Genomic DNA, 15,055 nt, shown 5'->3' with positions numbered 1-15,055 from the left:
AGATTAGGGGTGGACCTGCTGGAGAGCAGCCCCACAGAGAGGGACCTGGGTGTCATGGTGGATGACAAGTTGACCATGAGGCAGCAGTGTGCCCTGGTGGCCAAGAAGGCCAACGGGATCCTGGGGTGCATTAAGAAAAGCATCTCCAGCAGGTCGAGGGAGGTGATTGTCTCCCTCTACTCAGCCCTGGTGAGGCCACATCTGGAGACTCTGTCCAGTTCTGGGCTCCCCGGTACAAGAGGGATGTGGAGCTGCTGGAGAGAGTCCAGCGCAGGGCTACCAGGATGATCAGAGGCCTGGAACATCTGCCCTGGGAGCAAAGGCTGAGGGAGCTGGGCGTGTTGAGCCTGGAGAAGAGGAGGCTGAGGGGGGACCTGATCAGTGTGTATAAATACCTCAAGGGAGGCAGTGAGGAGGAGGGGGAGGCCTCTTTTCAGTGGTGGCCAGCGACAGGACTAGAGGAAACGGCCACAAGCTGAGGCACCAAAGGTTCCACAGGAACTTGAGAAAACACTTCTTGACAGTGAGGGTGACAGAGCCCTGGCACAGGCTGCCCAGAGAGGTTGTGGAGTCTCCTTCTCCGGAGATCTTTAAAACCCGCTTGGACGCAGCCCTGCGCCTCGTGCTCTAGGTGACCCTGCATGAGCAGGGGGGTTGGACTGGATGACCTCTGAGGTCCCTTCCAACCTTAAGCATTCTAGTGTAACACAGATGATTACAACTTTTGTCTTGGGATTCTCACTCTTCTTACTAGCACAAGGAGCCTTATTCCTCCCTGATAAGGAACCCAGGAAAATTCCTATAGAAAAGTTTGCATGCTCAGACACTCTAGGGTTTTCTCATGTTTAAAAAAGCTGAAGAAGGGTTGGGGGATCAGGCCTTACTGAGCTATCGTGAAGAGTCATATAACCTGTCACAATACAGTCACAACTTCTCCTCCTCTAGAAAAAGATCTATTAACAGTGGCAGAAGTAGTTGTAGAAGACTCAGTAAGGTCAGCATTGTGGCCTGAACTAGAACCTTTCCAATGCAACAGCAACTTAAAATACCTCAGACTGCAGATTGGCCTTTTGCCATCTGATGCTTCTGGGATCTTCATAGGTGTTTGGACAGTTCTTTCTTACTAGCATGTGAGAGTAAGACTCTTCAAGAAACTGTGCCAAACACTTCCTCCAGGCCATAAATACATTCCTGAATTTTCATGTTGCYCCTTTGATGGTTCTATGAAACAGGTCAGGAACCCTCTTTCATAATGCCCTCTGACTCCTGAGCATAGGCCTCTGAGCACAGTGCACTCCTATCAGAGCCTATTTGGGGTCTGAGGCTGGTAGCCAAAACAGCCATGCAGAAGCTGCTCTTTCGAGYAGAAAATGGAATATTTCACTGCCTCAGTAAACTGCAGCAGGGTTGCCCAAGAGACTCACAACCCTTTGTAGGAGAGGAAGAAAAGGCAGCTGCTGCACCTCGTGGAGCTAAATCTAAAGCCTGAAAAAAYAGGAAGCTCAAGGGAAGCAGATTTAGTTTCAGATGAGACAAGCAAASGAACCCATCAGGCACCAAATAAGAATAATTTAAATGACTTCCTATGCTTCTAGCCTAAAGAGATGACAGAGGGGACTCTTGTCAGGAAAGTCTGAACTAAGCACTATGTCTACGGGAATAAACAGCCTGCTGACTGACAAAACAAATCTTTCTTCTACACAGGAGAGGTAACAGCTAAATCAAATATCAAAAGAGCACTGTGTAGAAATAAAGCTTGGAAAACTTACGGTTACCTTTCTATTTCTTGTTTTTATTTTTGCTAAATTATAGGGAATGTAAGTCTCATTAGATATTGAGATAAGTTAGGTGCTGATGCTGGAACTTAGGAAATGTTCTCTGCTCTGTGTGGGGGTTGTTTTTTTTAATAGTACCTGATTTGTGTATTTCAATGTGTTTTTTAGCAAATGAACCAACTACAAAGTAACTGGTGCTTTGAAATGTCAAGCGAACACTATCAGACTATAATTATCAAAACTGTGAAACTTACTTCCAGTTTCACCTTTTCGTATTTGTTAGACTGTAAGTGTAAAAGAAGAGTGAAACTTCGAGAAAATGCTTCTATACCATAACTGTTTAGAGGTACAAATAAAAACAGGCATACTTCAAATGAAGTAAGGTATTCTATAATGACAAAGGAAGTAGCTACATATTCCTTTAGGTGTAATGCAACATAAAATATCAGTGCTGAGTGCCCTCTTATGAGGTAACTGACATGGCTCAGTCACAGCAACTGCACTCAAAGACAGCAATTGTATATTTGTTTTTTTTTACATGTTCTTTACCATATTCTTTACAGATTCTGTATTAAAAATTGTAATAAAATACTTAACCCACCTCCTATGAGAAAAAAACATAAAAATGATAGAAAAAACACGCTACAGAATATTTCCTGAGAAGCTACTGTGGGCTTTGGGAACCTTCCAAATTCAAGAATAGCTTCCAACTGCTATTTTCATCATTCCTTCTAACACCAAGCCCAAATACTCTAACTGGGAAGAGTAATTCACTGTACCTAATATGTAAATGTATGCTATCTGAATAGAAAATATGATTAGCAAAGTTGTGATCCCCGGGTATTCAAAGGGAAAAGGCAGAGGACTGCTTACCTATACACATATAAATTGTCAGAATATTTCACACCTACCATTTTTTCACTCAAATACTCTTAATCTACATCCACAGCAAACTAACAACATGAAAATAGCCAAAAACCTGAACCTCTAAAGAGGTGAGGGGGCAAATGGTTGAAGATAGCAYGTAGTCAAGGAATAAGGGAGAAGTATGAATTGCAAATTGTCACACACAAGAGAAAGTATGCTGTTGATAAACTGGAGACAAACCAGAGTATTGTTTCCATGATKTCACAAAGATCTTTCTGTTAAGAATTAAACTTACTCCTTCAGTTGCTTCGTTAGCTTCACAACCTGAGAGGCCAGTGACATGCAGGTCTCCACAACCACTAAGTAGCGGGAACACAAGGTGTGCCCATGTCGCTCAGCACTTTGTGACGGTTTCTCTCCYGCGTGGTTTTGCATAGTGACGTTTGCCCCATATTCAACCAAGGTCTGTAGAGACACAGAAGGAAACACTGAGCGCTCTAGACATAAATCTCTGCTGCAAATTTTGTTCGTCAGTAAGAACTGCTAAGCTCAGGGCATTCCTGAGTAAAATATTTGAAAATATTGGTATAAGCTAACCTTTTTTAAAAACCTAGCACTTGGTAAGTCTGCACACAACCAGAACTCCCAACGTATATAGCCAAAATAAAATATTTATTCCACAGGTGAAAGGCTAACACAGAAGAACATGTGCTGTTCTTTCAGATGATTATTAGAAGACTACTTTTCCTTCCTCTGCCTCTTTATCTGTTCCACTTAGGGAATTAGGGCATTTTCTGCAATCTGGTTGTGTAGTACAGCTTGACTTGCACCTGTAATTTTTTTCTGTAATGGGGACTACTGAATGAAAACAGAACACTTGCATGTGGATACCTATGGATTCTTCTTTAAGCTACAAAAGCACATTTTCTTTTCAGGTGAGTTTATCTATGTATGATTGAATACTATGCTAACTTTGCACATGTTGATGCTAGCAGGGGAGATGCAAAAAAGTGCAATTCAGAGGACATCCACGCTAAATAGTATCAGGGCCCGGGCAGCACCAACATATTGCTAGCCAGTTTTGAGGGGCAGTGATGAGCTGTAAATACCTACAAGCTCTGATGCTGGCTATTCTGGAGGTTTCTGTTCCAGAGCAAATTATAGCACACACGAAGAATCTTAATTTAGGAATCCGTTTGCTGCAATATTTGCTGACTCCTTTTGTGGTTTAGCTCTCAGTTTCCTACCACAGCAGAATCCCTGTATTTAAAACAATCAGCATACCCGTCTCAATGTCCTGATTCTTCAGCCAAGGGACACTGGGRTATGAAAAATACGGCTCATACCTTCCAACTGCTCAAGTATAGTCAAAACCTCCTTTTTGTAAAAAGAAATCTGTACAATGACTTTTTCTGTCTTTTTTCTTTTTTGATGCTGAATGTCTCATTGCTTTGTATTTGCTTATTTTACCCTTTCCTCTTTTTAAAAGACCCTGAAGTATTCAGGTGAAATAAAAGCTTTCAGTCTAAAAAAGCTGCAAAAATAAAAGCCAAGGTTCTCAGGTGTCCACAGCTGCAGTGGAAAATGCCAGGTTACTTCTGTAAAACTGTTCAGGTTGTGAGTATGGCATTTGGGTGACCTCTCGCACTTGGACTCAGAACATGGTAAGGGAAAAAGAGTTCTGCCGGGCTGACCACAAACTTTTACACCAGACCTTCCTTCTTTCTGGTTTCTTTGTAATAATCACTGTTACATCCTATTTGCTTTATGATAGTGCCTAGATCTAACTGTAATCACTAATGTTCAAACACACACATTGTTCACAACATTTTGGAAAAAATCCTGAACAAAACCATAAGGTATCTGGAATCTACAGTTTCATTAATACACACATAGATACATGCAGAAGAGGAAAAGGATAGTTCAGCTCCTGATTGACTTATCCAGGCAGAACTAGGGATTTGGCAGTCTTCCTAGTTAAGTGTGGCTTTGTTGACTCAGAATAGCAGGCACAGAGACCATTACATCTTCTGACAGGAGAGAGGGGCGTTAGTCTTTCTTGCCTACTGACTCTGTACAGAAGGAAAACTTGTGAACAGTGTTGCACTGCAGCTCATGACAGCAATCTAAGATTACTTTGCTGGTAAAGAAAATCAAGAAGGGACAAGTTATGACCCTATGCAAAACAGCAGTATCATTTGGAAGAAGACAGAATTCACTTGCTCCAAAGAAAAGTCAGTAGGAAGTCCAAGGGATCACTGAAAGCATAACATACTTCATCCTCTATRTTACTACCTACACTCTTACCCCTTCTTATCATTTTCTTTTTATCAACTGTTCACTCTGCCTTGTTTTAAGCTAAATATTGAACTCACCACACTGTCAGCTTATTTTGTTTCATAACACAACAAAGTACTAGCATCGTGAAGCATTAAAGTGACATACATTAACTATATATTCTTCATGTGAATAGATATTTTCATGATTTATTTCCTTCACCAGCGCAAAATGCTTGTTGCTGATTTTCAAATTGAGCTACAATAAACAGTTTTACAAATTCTAAGCCATTTACTAAAGTTCTTCACCAGGAAAATTGGGATATTTTCTTTCAGATTTAGCTTTATCCATGAGAATAGTCTGCAAATGTCACCACTCTTCACTTATTTTTCCTTCAAATCTATCGTTCATCTTTAAGAGACACAGTAAAAAATTATTCTTAAATACAGATCTAACACAATAGCACTTTCAACTATTTCTTCCATCCATTTTTTTCCCAATTGATCATAGCAACTCTATGGAAAATAATTAAGAAAACAGTAAACCCACTAGCTTTAGCACAAACTTGCTGATCTGTTTATGATGATTCTCATAAGAGTTTGTTTTGGGTTTCCAATATTCCTGGCATCTTTAAAAGAAAGATGACACATCAGTTAAGAAAACGCAGAGATGGCCATGTCCTCCAAACCTACGCAACTGTTCTTTTCTGAGTCTATTCCTTCARCTAAGTTATCGCTCATTTTTCCCCTTTTAACTGTGTGAGACTCTCATATTTGTTTTCATATAGTTAGGTCTTCTCTGTGTGTCCAGGCATATAAATAAACTACCAGAGTAATAAGTAAGTAATAAGTAGACTCAATGTAACACTACAAAAACACTACTAGCTTTCTAAAGAGGTTAGCTAGCTAGACTTGGCAGCTGAGAATTGCTATCAATCAGCTATCGGTAGCAGTAAGTTTCTCTGAGCTCTCAGAGTCCCTGTATATATCTGAGGTGTCTGAGAATTACTATTGCTTCTTGGRCATTTTTCTTTCCCGTCCTGACTTTATGCCAACTTGAATTTTGTTTCTTGACTTCTCTAATGAATAGTTTGTTTCTTGGGAATCTTTCTGCAATCACCTAAGTTAATTTTATTYCTTCTTCAAAGACTTTTCAATCAAATTAATGACAACAACAAATTTTGAGAAGTATTCCTGTGAACAACGATTCTCAGGTGACTCTCAAGAAGAACAGGCACATTCTTGTTGTATGATTTAATGCAAAGTAGATGCTTGAACTACCCTTCCAATTCAACTCTGCAGCTTCTTCGATGTGCCTGCATTGAACACTGGTAGTATATAGAGGCATCCAAACTAGCTTTTTCAGATTGAACTCAAAAATACTATAGCTCTGATGGCCTTTTAAGCAGGGCGAATTAATCAATTCATCAGCTCTGTACAACAGAACTATTCTGCCCATATTGATCAAGGCTATTCATTGAGAAGTACTTGAAATCATTGTCACATTCACATTAAACAGAATATATCTGCTTAATATATTAGTATTAATATATTTGGAGGATAAGGATGGCTTGATCTAAGTGGAAATCTTAACATGGAATAAACCATAACTTAAATTGTCCATAAGCTCTTCAACTGCAATGATGCTTTCTTCCTGAAATACAAAGGTTACGTTAGATTTACAACAACAGCATACCTGACAACAGAATTCAAAATATGTATTTTTTTGGCGTTTCAGTCTGAGTTCTACTACTTTTTTTTTCTTCTAGCGAATTTTAAAGTAAGATCTTCCATATTCATTTCAAAGGTTGTTTGCATTCAAGTTTGACTTGAAGTAGATCTCTGATATAATTACAGCTATTACTCTACCTGTATGCATCCTAGGTAGCCATGCTGAGCAGCTACATGAACAGCAGTATTACCATCCTGGTCAACTTCATCCAATGAAATCCCTTGCTCTTGCATAAATTGAAGAAGCCACAGAAGAATTTTTTCCTAGAGAGATGGGAAGTAGAAAAGGCACAAAAGTAAGAAATAATGGAAAGTTAAATGTACTATAGGAACACCAGTAACAACACCTATTACTAAATTTGCCCCGTATTTCCTATTATAAAATCTTGCTTTCAATACCTCTTGATCTTGTCAGACTTAGTGCAGCATGACCCTAACTCTGACTGGATCTCTCAAGGAAACAAGCAAAAAATATTTCAATTTCTTTAAAATTTCAATTTCTTTAAAAAAAAAAGACTTAATAGGAAAAAAATATGTGCACTGTAACACCTTTTGACTATTGTACATTGAAAAGGAAGAGCGTCTACATATTGGAGATGATACCTGAGAAAAAATAGCCTGTAGGTCTGCCAAAATTTGGTGAAATTTCATAAGCCCCTTCAAACCCACACAGAGACCACAGAACTAAGCAGCAGCACCCTCCAAAGCTATTAGCACACCCCAGCATTGGGCTGCTATGTAGCAGGARAAGCAACAGTACTAAAAGCTGGGAATCTGCTTATCCTGCAATCACACTGTATTGACTAGATGATGATATGTATATGCCTGTGTACTGAAAAAGATGGGGAGAGCTAGACCACAAGCTTGCAGAGAGAAGTCTAGAGCCAAAACTGAGGTAAGAGAGAGGAAGTAAACTGGACAAGACACAGCAATATGGAAAAAGCACTAGTAGCTAGGAATGGAAGAAAGAATTAATTTAGATGATGATCTGGCAAGAATCTAATCATAATAGGGAAAGCAGGCTAGAACTATACTCCAGGAAAGAGGAAAATGAATTAGGAGGAAGAAGGAATTTATTTAGATGATGATCTGGCAAGAATCTAATTACAATAGGGAAAGCAGGCTAGAACTATACTCCAGGAAAGAGGAAAATGAATTAGGAGGAAGAAGACATGAAAATAAGCTGCTCATAGATAAGAATTATAATCAGCCACAAAAGGGACTGGGAACATATTACACATCCTCAATAAGGTTTTACTTTACTATCCTAATTGATTTTAACATTGCTTTATGTTTTGTGCACGTATGTGTAATACACAATTTATTAGGATGTTTTCCTTTATAATAACGGAGAGTTTATATATTTGCACTAAGATTTTTTTTCATGTTTTCCACAGTAGATGTTTTCAGAAAATATTTCTGCTACCTGTCCTAGCAAGATTCCATGCTTCTCTACATTAATTTTGATTGTGCCCTTGTAATACCTACTGAAAATCCATAATACTTTACATAAAAATGTGACCTCCCTTCGATGATAACTGACTGCAAGTGTGCTCCCAGTTTTTGCATTTTAGTAAAGAATTAAATCACTATCTCACTTGTTTTACCTAAGTATGTATTTTTTATTATTTTCAACTTATATCTTTTTACTATTTTATGCTATTTATATATTTATTTATATCCACCATGTGCAACATCGGCTAGGAGCTCTAGCTCCAAATAGCTTTGCAGATTCTGTCAAACATCAGTACAAATACTAATCTTATGCATTCAGCAGTTTTAATTTTAAGTCCATACTCACATATAGCCAAATGTGTGTGCAAGACTGAGGCACAGCTTAAATAAAACAGTGCTGAAACACAACATCTCTAGGATTCAGAATAGTAATCGAGCAGGAAAAAGAAACGGTAAACAAGGGAAAAGAAACTTTGCTCATGTATCTCGGGCACAGACCTCTTCTTGTATAAAAGGTGCCATGGAAATTTTAACACKTAGGAAATGAAGATGTGACCTCAGACTTCTTTGCTCTCCTCCAAATGATTCTGCACATAAAAACTTGATATCCATTCAGTAGATGGTTGTTCTCTGTGCAACTTATCTTTTTTTGTGTTTATTTCCCCTTTAACAGTAATTTTGTTTTTATTACAGGGTGAAGAGATAGATACTCATACTTCTTGGCTAAATGCCAAACACAGCTGAGAGCCAGCATAGGAAGATTACTTCAGATCACATATCCCTTTTAAAATACTTTTGAGCAATTTCTAGAGATGTCTGTTGCATTTGCCAACAGTGAGGAAGGATTCTGCTACTCCTGTGAATTGCTGTTTTGTTTCAAGTATTTTAGAGGAATATCTCTGTAGAATGAGAAGACAACAAAAGCTTTGAAATTATGTAATATATATTTGTTCAGAATTTAACAGAGATAAAATGTTGAGCATGATCTGTAATTTTATGACAGTCAGTATGGAAGAAATTATGCTTTCCTGTCATTTATCTTATCAGACATAGAAAGTAAGTGCCTGAATGTCTAAATGCAATGATCTATATTTGGAAATGCCTGTGCAACAATTCATCATAGGCATAATTTTAGGGTTCCATTAAAATAATTTGTGTTTCATGACACTGTTTTCCCACAGATGTATCCTTGACATACACAGTGAAAACTACCATTTTCTTTACTTAYACATGGGAAAAATGAAAAATTCCTACATCAAACGACTATTTCAGTAACACCACATTAAGTATTTGGAAAAAAAAATATTCTTAGATATATTATCACCAGCTCAATTTATCCAAACAAATTGAAAAATAGCAAGCAAATTTATTTACTAGATTAACATAATTGAAAAAAACCCATATACTTGCTAGACAACAGGAGTTGATAAATACTGACAAGTTTATATGCACTAATTTTCAAAACCTGCAGTTATCTTATATCGTAACATCCTCTGGCATATTTTGGACCTATGAGGCAAACGTCCCCACAGAGAATATTCTAGAAAAAATGTTGCTTTCTGTTTTGGGACAGTTTGCAGACTTCGGCAAGAACAGTTATCAAAAAGCATTAATTGGAGGAAAAGTAGAAGGATTAGTATGGTGAAAAGCAGTCATTCCACATCTAATTCTAGCCCCATTACTTGATATTGACTAAATTATCTCTCTTTCCCAGTAACCTTTCACAGCAGTTACCACGTTTTCTTAATAGAGAATCTACGGGGCGAATTAAAAAGTCACAAATTATCCCTACAAAAGTGACACTGGATAGGAAAAAGCAAACATCCTGAGGTGTGAAGGAGCGTGTTGTTAGGCATGTTGTTAGTGTGTGTGCTGACGATCACAGGCCTCTGGCCGTTGCAGCCCCCTGCCCTGCACCACCACGGGGCTCACAAGACCCCTCCTTAGCCCTCCGTCGAGCTGCACCTCTGGGCCCTTTTAGGGTTACTGCAGCTCCGGAGGTAACAAACCCTCAGCATCCACCACTCTCTCTCTTCCTCGCCTGTGTAGTCCCTGCTAGTGCTGTTTCTGTGTTGGAAAGAAACTGCATCCCTGCGAAGCTCTTAGTCTGCATCCCCAAAGCACACCTAGGACTGAAGCACCATGTCTCTCCTATAACATGGTGCATGCACCAGACATAGCTGGCCCATGATCTGCAATATATCAACAACGTACACCTAATATGGGGATTTCTGTCAACTGGGTTGCTTCTCTATACCCCTCCAAGGGTACAATTCCACACAACTCAAAAATAAAGAGGCTGCAGCTAGGAGGGATGCAGACAAAGCTGAAGGCTGCTACTAAGCTCTTTTCCTCCCCCAACACATGCACTTATACAGCCCCTTCTCATGGAACAAAAGCAGATGAGAGAGAGAAAAAGAACACAGAATTGTTGAGCTCTATTTGGAGTCCGGCCACAGCTGTGGTTTGACTATGATTAACACAGGAGCTTTGATATAAGCTCCCTTTTGCTGGCAATACTAAAGATATTTATTGAAGAAGAACATGGCATATATGCACAATGCCTGGGGAAATAATGGCTGGGTTTACTCTGTTAGAAAATGATTGAACAACAGGTCTTCCTTGTAAAAATAATACCGTTGTAATTGTGCCAAGATCAGTGTTTACATGGATTAGCTCTCATGTAAGTAATGGTAAAATAAATTAAACTTTCTAGGTTGGTGCCAACAATGCATTTGAAATTCTCAACARCTTTTTCTCAATATAGTTGGGTATGATAGCTTGGCTTCTTTTTAGCCTCAATATTTTTTTAAGTCTGCAAGATGGATTTATTATATAAAAGATAATTGACAATGTATGTGAACTTTCTTTAGCATTCAGTGAACTATGAAAATTTGTCAGCAATTTTTATATCACCTTTTTTTAAATTTCAGGGGTGGCTGATTGTAGCTGATGTTTCTTAATTGGTGGAGCTTCCTTCCTGGTCTGAGCAGAATATAGTTTCAAAGTGCCAGATCTGCTCCTGGCAGTAGACAGTGTAACTCTACTGAAGAAAATAGAGCTTCACTGGATTTAATCTGTGTAAACATCCTTAGAGATGAGGGAAAAAATAGGCTAGCTCAAATGAAGACATGAATTTAAGTTCATATTAAGCCTTTTCTTCCAAACTTTCTTCCCAGTTAAAAATGCTCCTTTCTCAAACCCAGTTCTGCCCAGATACCTGTCTATCTTACACTCAGTTTTAGCTTTACAGGTCAAACTTGTCATGGAAAGGACAGAATCAAGCAGGGATCTCATCTGCACCAGTGGGGTGGAAGAGCACATGAATGACGGTCTCTGTGTTGCCTGAGGAACCAGGAGAAGGGGAGGACATATATCTTTCCAGCTTTCCACATCTGCCTTGCTCTTCTTCCAGTAAAACTGTTGTTATTACCAATTAAAAGCAGAAACATGTTTTTTTTTTTTTTTTGAGCAGAAATATTTTTGAATGATATTCAATGGGACAGTCTTATGTGCACAGGAGGGTAAAGAAGTTAAATTTCTTAAGATAAGTGGTTACATTTTGTTTTTCTTCTCTTTACTGGTAAGAGAAAAAAACTACATCTAGTGAGAAAGTGGCTCATCCACCAAAGAGATTACAGGAAAAAAATGGATCATTATTCCTTCCATATGAGATTCTAGAGAAAGTTCTTTGAAGAGAGGTTATTGTAAGGTCTGTTTAGGAAAAAACGACTTCTTGTGATGAGAATGTGGTACGATTAAGTGGTGTATGTTTCCCAAGATATTAGCAGAGCACTGAAACACTGAACTTCTRAAGTCCCCCATCATTAGATTTACAGATAGGCTAGGCGTAGACTAGGACTGTTTTACAACACATCTTCATATGCAATTCTCAATAAAACTGACGAGATCTAGACAGATGTTCAAGTTTCACCACACTTCACTTCAGTGCCAATATACTGAATTCCTAAACTGTCACAATATGCCAAAATTATCTCAGGCAATTCTCTCCTGGAAAGGAAATGTAAACTATGCCAGAGTGCTGGATGATTTTTTCTATGGACCAGAATAAGATGATTAAACTCCCTCTGTTCTTCAATTGATAAGTTAGTCTAATATGCCATCTAATCTCCTTGCTGCTACTTTAAGTTTCAAAAAAATCACTTGAGAGAGAAAATACTGAAAAAATAAGCAGATTAAATGGGAAAGGATCTTTCTTTCTTTGAAGTCTTTGAAGTCCTACTTTGAGGTAATTATGAACACTTCCATTAAAAGCCACAGAAAGCTTGTTCAGTTATAATTGAAATTGATTTAATTGAAATTGTTGTGCATATCAATCTGTAAAAACTGAATGAAAACCATACCTGACCATAGCAACCTGCATAGTGAATAAGGCTTGGGTGATCTTTCGAGCAACTTAATTCTGCAATAGCTTCTGTTTCGCTCACCATCCACCGAACACACTCCAGCTGACCATTCTAAAAGAAGAAAAAGAATGTGAAAAAAAAATCAGTTCCAGATGCAACTAGTAACAGGCAAGATTTCATCAGAATCATTAATATATTACAATCCCATAGTTTATTTGAAAGTTTGTTCTTTTATCTGCTTTCAGATAATGCACTTGTTTATCCTGCTGTTTGAATCAAACATAGATTGACTATTGACACTACTTTGACAGTTTAAATTTGCCCTACATTTTCTATTACTTCGTTCCTAAAATTACAGTTGTATATCTATGTTGATAAAGAACGTGTGCTGAGAGGCACCACGGGAACATCAGTTCAAGAAGCAGTGAAAAGGTATTACATACTATCCGTTGTCTCCTACCCTCTGAAATAAACACATAGTTCTGCTTCCATCACTCATACAGCAAAGCTCAACAAGTAAACTAGTCCATTTGATGGATTAGAGTGAACAGGCTCTCTCCCTACACACTAAAATATTCACTATTCAGTAGTATTTTTTCCTGGGATAGGGTATATGAATGATAAATTAAACTAGTATCTAGCTGGTCTGCACTACCAAGCTGCTGCTATAAAATAAAGAACTTATTTTCAATGTTCCATTAATATTAATCCATATGGGAGAAAGAAAAATTGGTGTAGAATATGTTTGATATTTGTCTTATTCTTTGCCTTTCATATGTCTTATTCCTTGCCTATCTACCATGTACACAGACACACAGACACACACACACACACACACACACATATACACACACATATACACACCATCACTTTTACTCACTTTTCCACATTTTTTCTCTATTTCAAAAAAGAAGGAAAACAATGAAAACTACAGTTGTCTTTTAACCACTCCAGAAAAAAGCTCATACCTCAAATCAGGGTTCAAATATTAGTTAGTACTATTAACTTTACATGATTGTTGTGTTTCTCTTGTATCACAACTGAGTAAAGTCCTATGGTACTTTTAAAATAAAAGTAATTAATTTAGTAGGTATCTACTAAGTCACACAATTTTGCTAAATTGCAGAGCACTTTTCTACAGCTGCTTTAAATAAATAAAATGAATAAAACACTCTGTCAGTAAGGTAGTAAGACTGCCATAACATACTGCTTTATTTTCACTCTCTAGCTCATTACTCAAGCACAGAAAGAGGTTCTGAATTTGTAATTCATTCATTCCTTACTGGAAAAAGTTGCACATGATCAGTAAATTGCCTACTGGGACCCTTTTCCATGGAAATCTATGTTCCCGCATACAGATTTTCTTTCATTTTGATATTGATGACCCTTACAAAACATGGATGCATGTGCTACTATCAGCACTGCAGTTACAGCAGTATAATCTAAGAGCAAGAAAAATAAAGGCCCAAAACAATTCAGAAATAAGGAGCAAGAATTATGAAGTTTATTTATGCTGAATATTTTTAAGGTCCTGAGATAAAACTTGCAATGGCTGCTCACTGCAACTTCTGTAAGGATAACTCTGGCCATACAGATCATTGTTAGAAACACTTGTGATGAAGCACCACCACTTTCAGGGATAATTCCTATGATTCAACCATATGTACACAAATTTCTAGAAATGTGAAAGCATGGCCAAAATGTTACAGATTCTAAAGGAACCCTTTGACTTTGTTAAAAAGCCATCCTTTGAGGGGAAAAGACAAGATATCTAGATAGACTAGCTTATAAACACATCATCTATCTAAGTTAAAAAGGAAAAGAGAGAGAAAATCATTTCCAAATAAAATTGTAGAATTGTTCCAACTCTATAATGGCAGACTTTAACTCTTCAAATTGGACATGGGCCAGAACACTGAAGTTAAATGGCTCATTTTCTAACAGCAATTCAGTTATACAGACCAGCTAGATATCAGTTCAATTTATCATTCATATGGCCTTTCCCAGTCTCTGACTCCTGTCCTACTACATCACTGGAATGTTTTTCCAAATGTTGGTATCCACCAGCCCTGTATCATTTTGCTGAAGCCTTTCCAAAAAAATAAAAATTAAAAACCTAAAGAAAAAAAAAGGCCTGCCTTTTTTTTTTTTTTTTTTTTTTTTTTTTTTTTTTTCTCTGAGGGATAGCATTCAATCATTAAATCATTAAATCTTACTTGCTGAAGATCTGGAATTAGTTTGGGTAAAATGTCATCTTTCTGGTATATTACTGTATTTTATTATTGCACGGCAACACTATTCATTTTCCTGCTTTCCTACATAACAGGTTTCCCTGTAATCTGGGGCATCCATTTCTGCATTTTATGACAGGTTGTTCTGCAAGATGGATATTTTAATTTTGATGGGATTCCTCTAGATGAAATTGCTCTAGATTCCCAAGAAGTCTCACCTTCAGATGTGGCAAACTGACAAAAGCCATTACTAGAAGTCACCAAAATGATGATATTAAAATGGCACCAGACTTTGTAAATACATTCTTAACACAGTCTTTCAAGGTTATATATGTGCTTAAAAAGGAAAAAAA

General features: G+C 37.7%; 1 protein-coding gene across 1 annotated transcript in view; it reads right to left on the bottom strand.

Annotated features, from left to right (window-relative positions):
* SNCAIP (synuclein alpha interacting protein) overlaps positions 1-15,055 on the bottom strand; it is a 49,988-nt gene that overhangs the window by 15,228 nt on the left and 19,705 nt on the right. The window contains exons 5-7 of the mRNA XM_026046611.1: positions 12,469-12,582; positions 6,788-6,913; positions 2,938-3,107 (exon numbers count right to left, since the gene is read on the bottom strand). Of these exons, the coding sequence (XP_025902396.1) occupies positions 2,938-3,107; positions 6,788-6,913; positions 12,469-12,582 (410 nt within the window). The remainder of the gene's footprint in view (positions 1-2,937; positions 3,108-6,787; positions 6,914-12,468; positions 12,583-15,055) is intronic.

This window comes from Nothoprocta perdicaria, unplaced genomic scaffold, assembly GCF_003342845.1.
Source record: "Nothoprocta perdicaria isolate Ctin4 unplaced genomic scaffold, notPer1 scaffold_45, whole genome shotgun sequence".
Classification (NCBI taxonomy): domain Eukaryota; kingdom Metazoa; phylum Chordata; class Aves; order Tinamiformes; family Tinamidae; genus Nothoprocta; species Nothoprocta perdicaria.
This window is presented reverse-complemented; position numbering and strand designations above follow the sequence as displayed.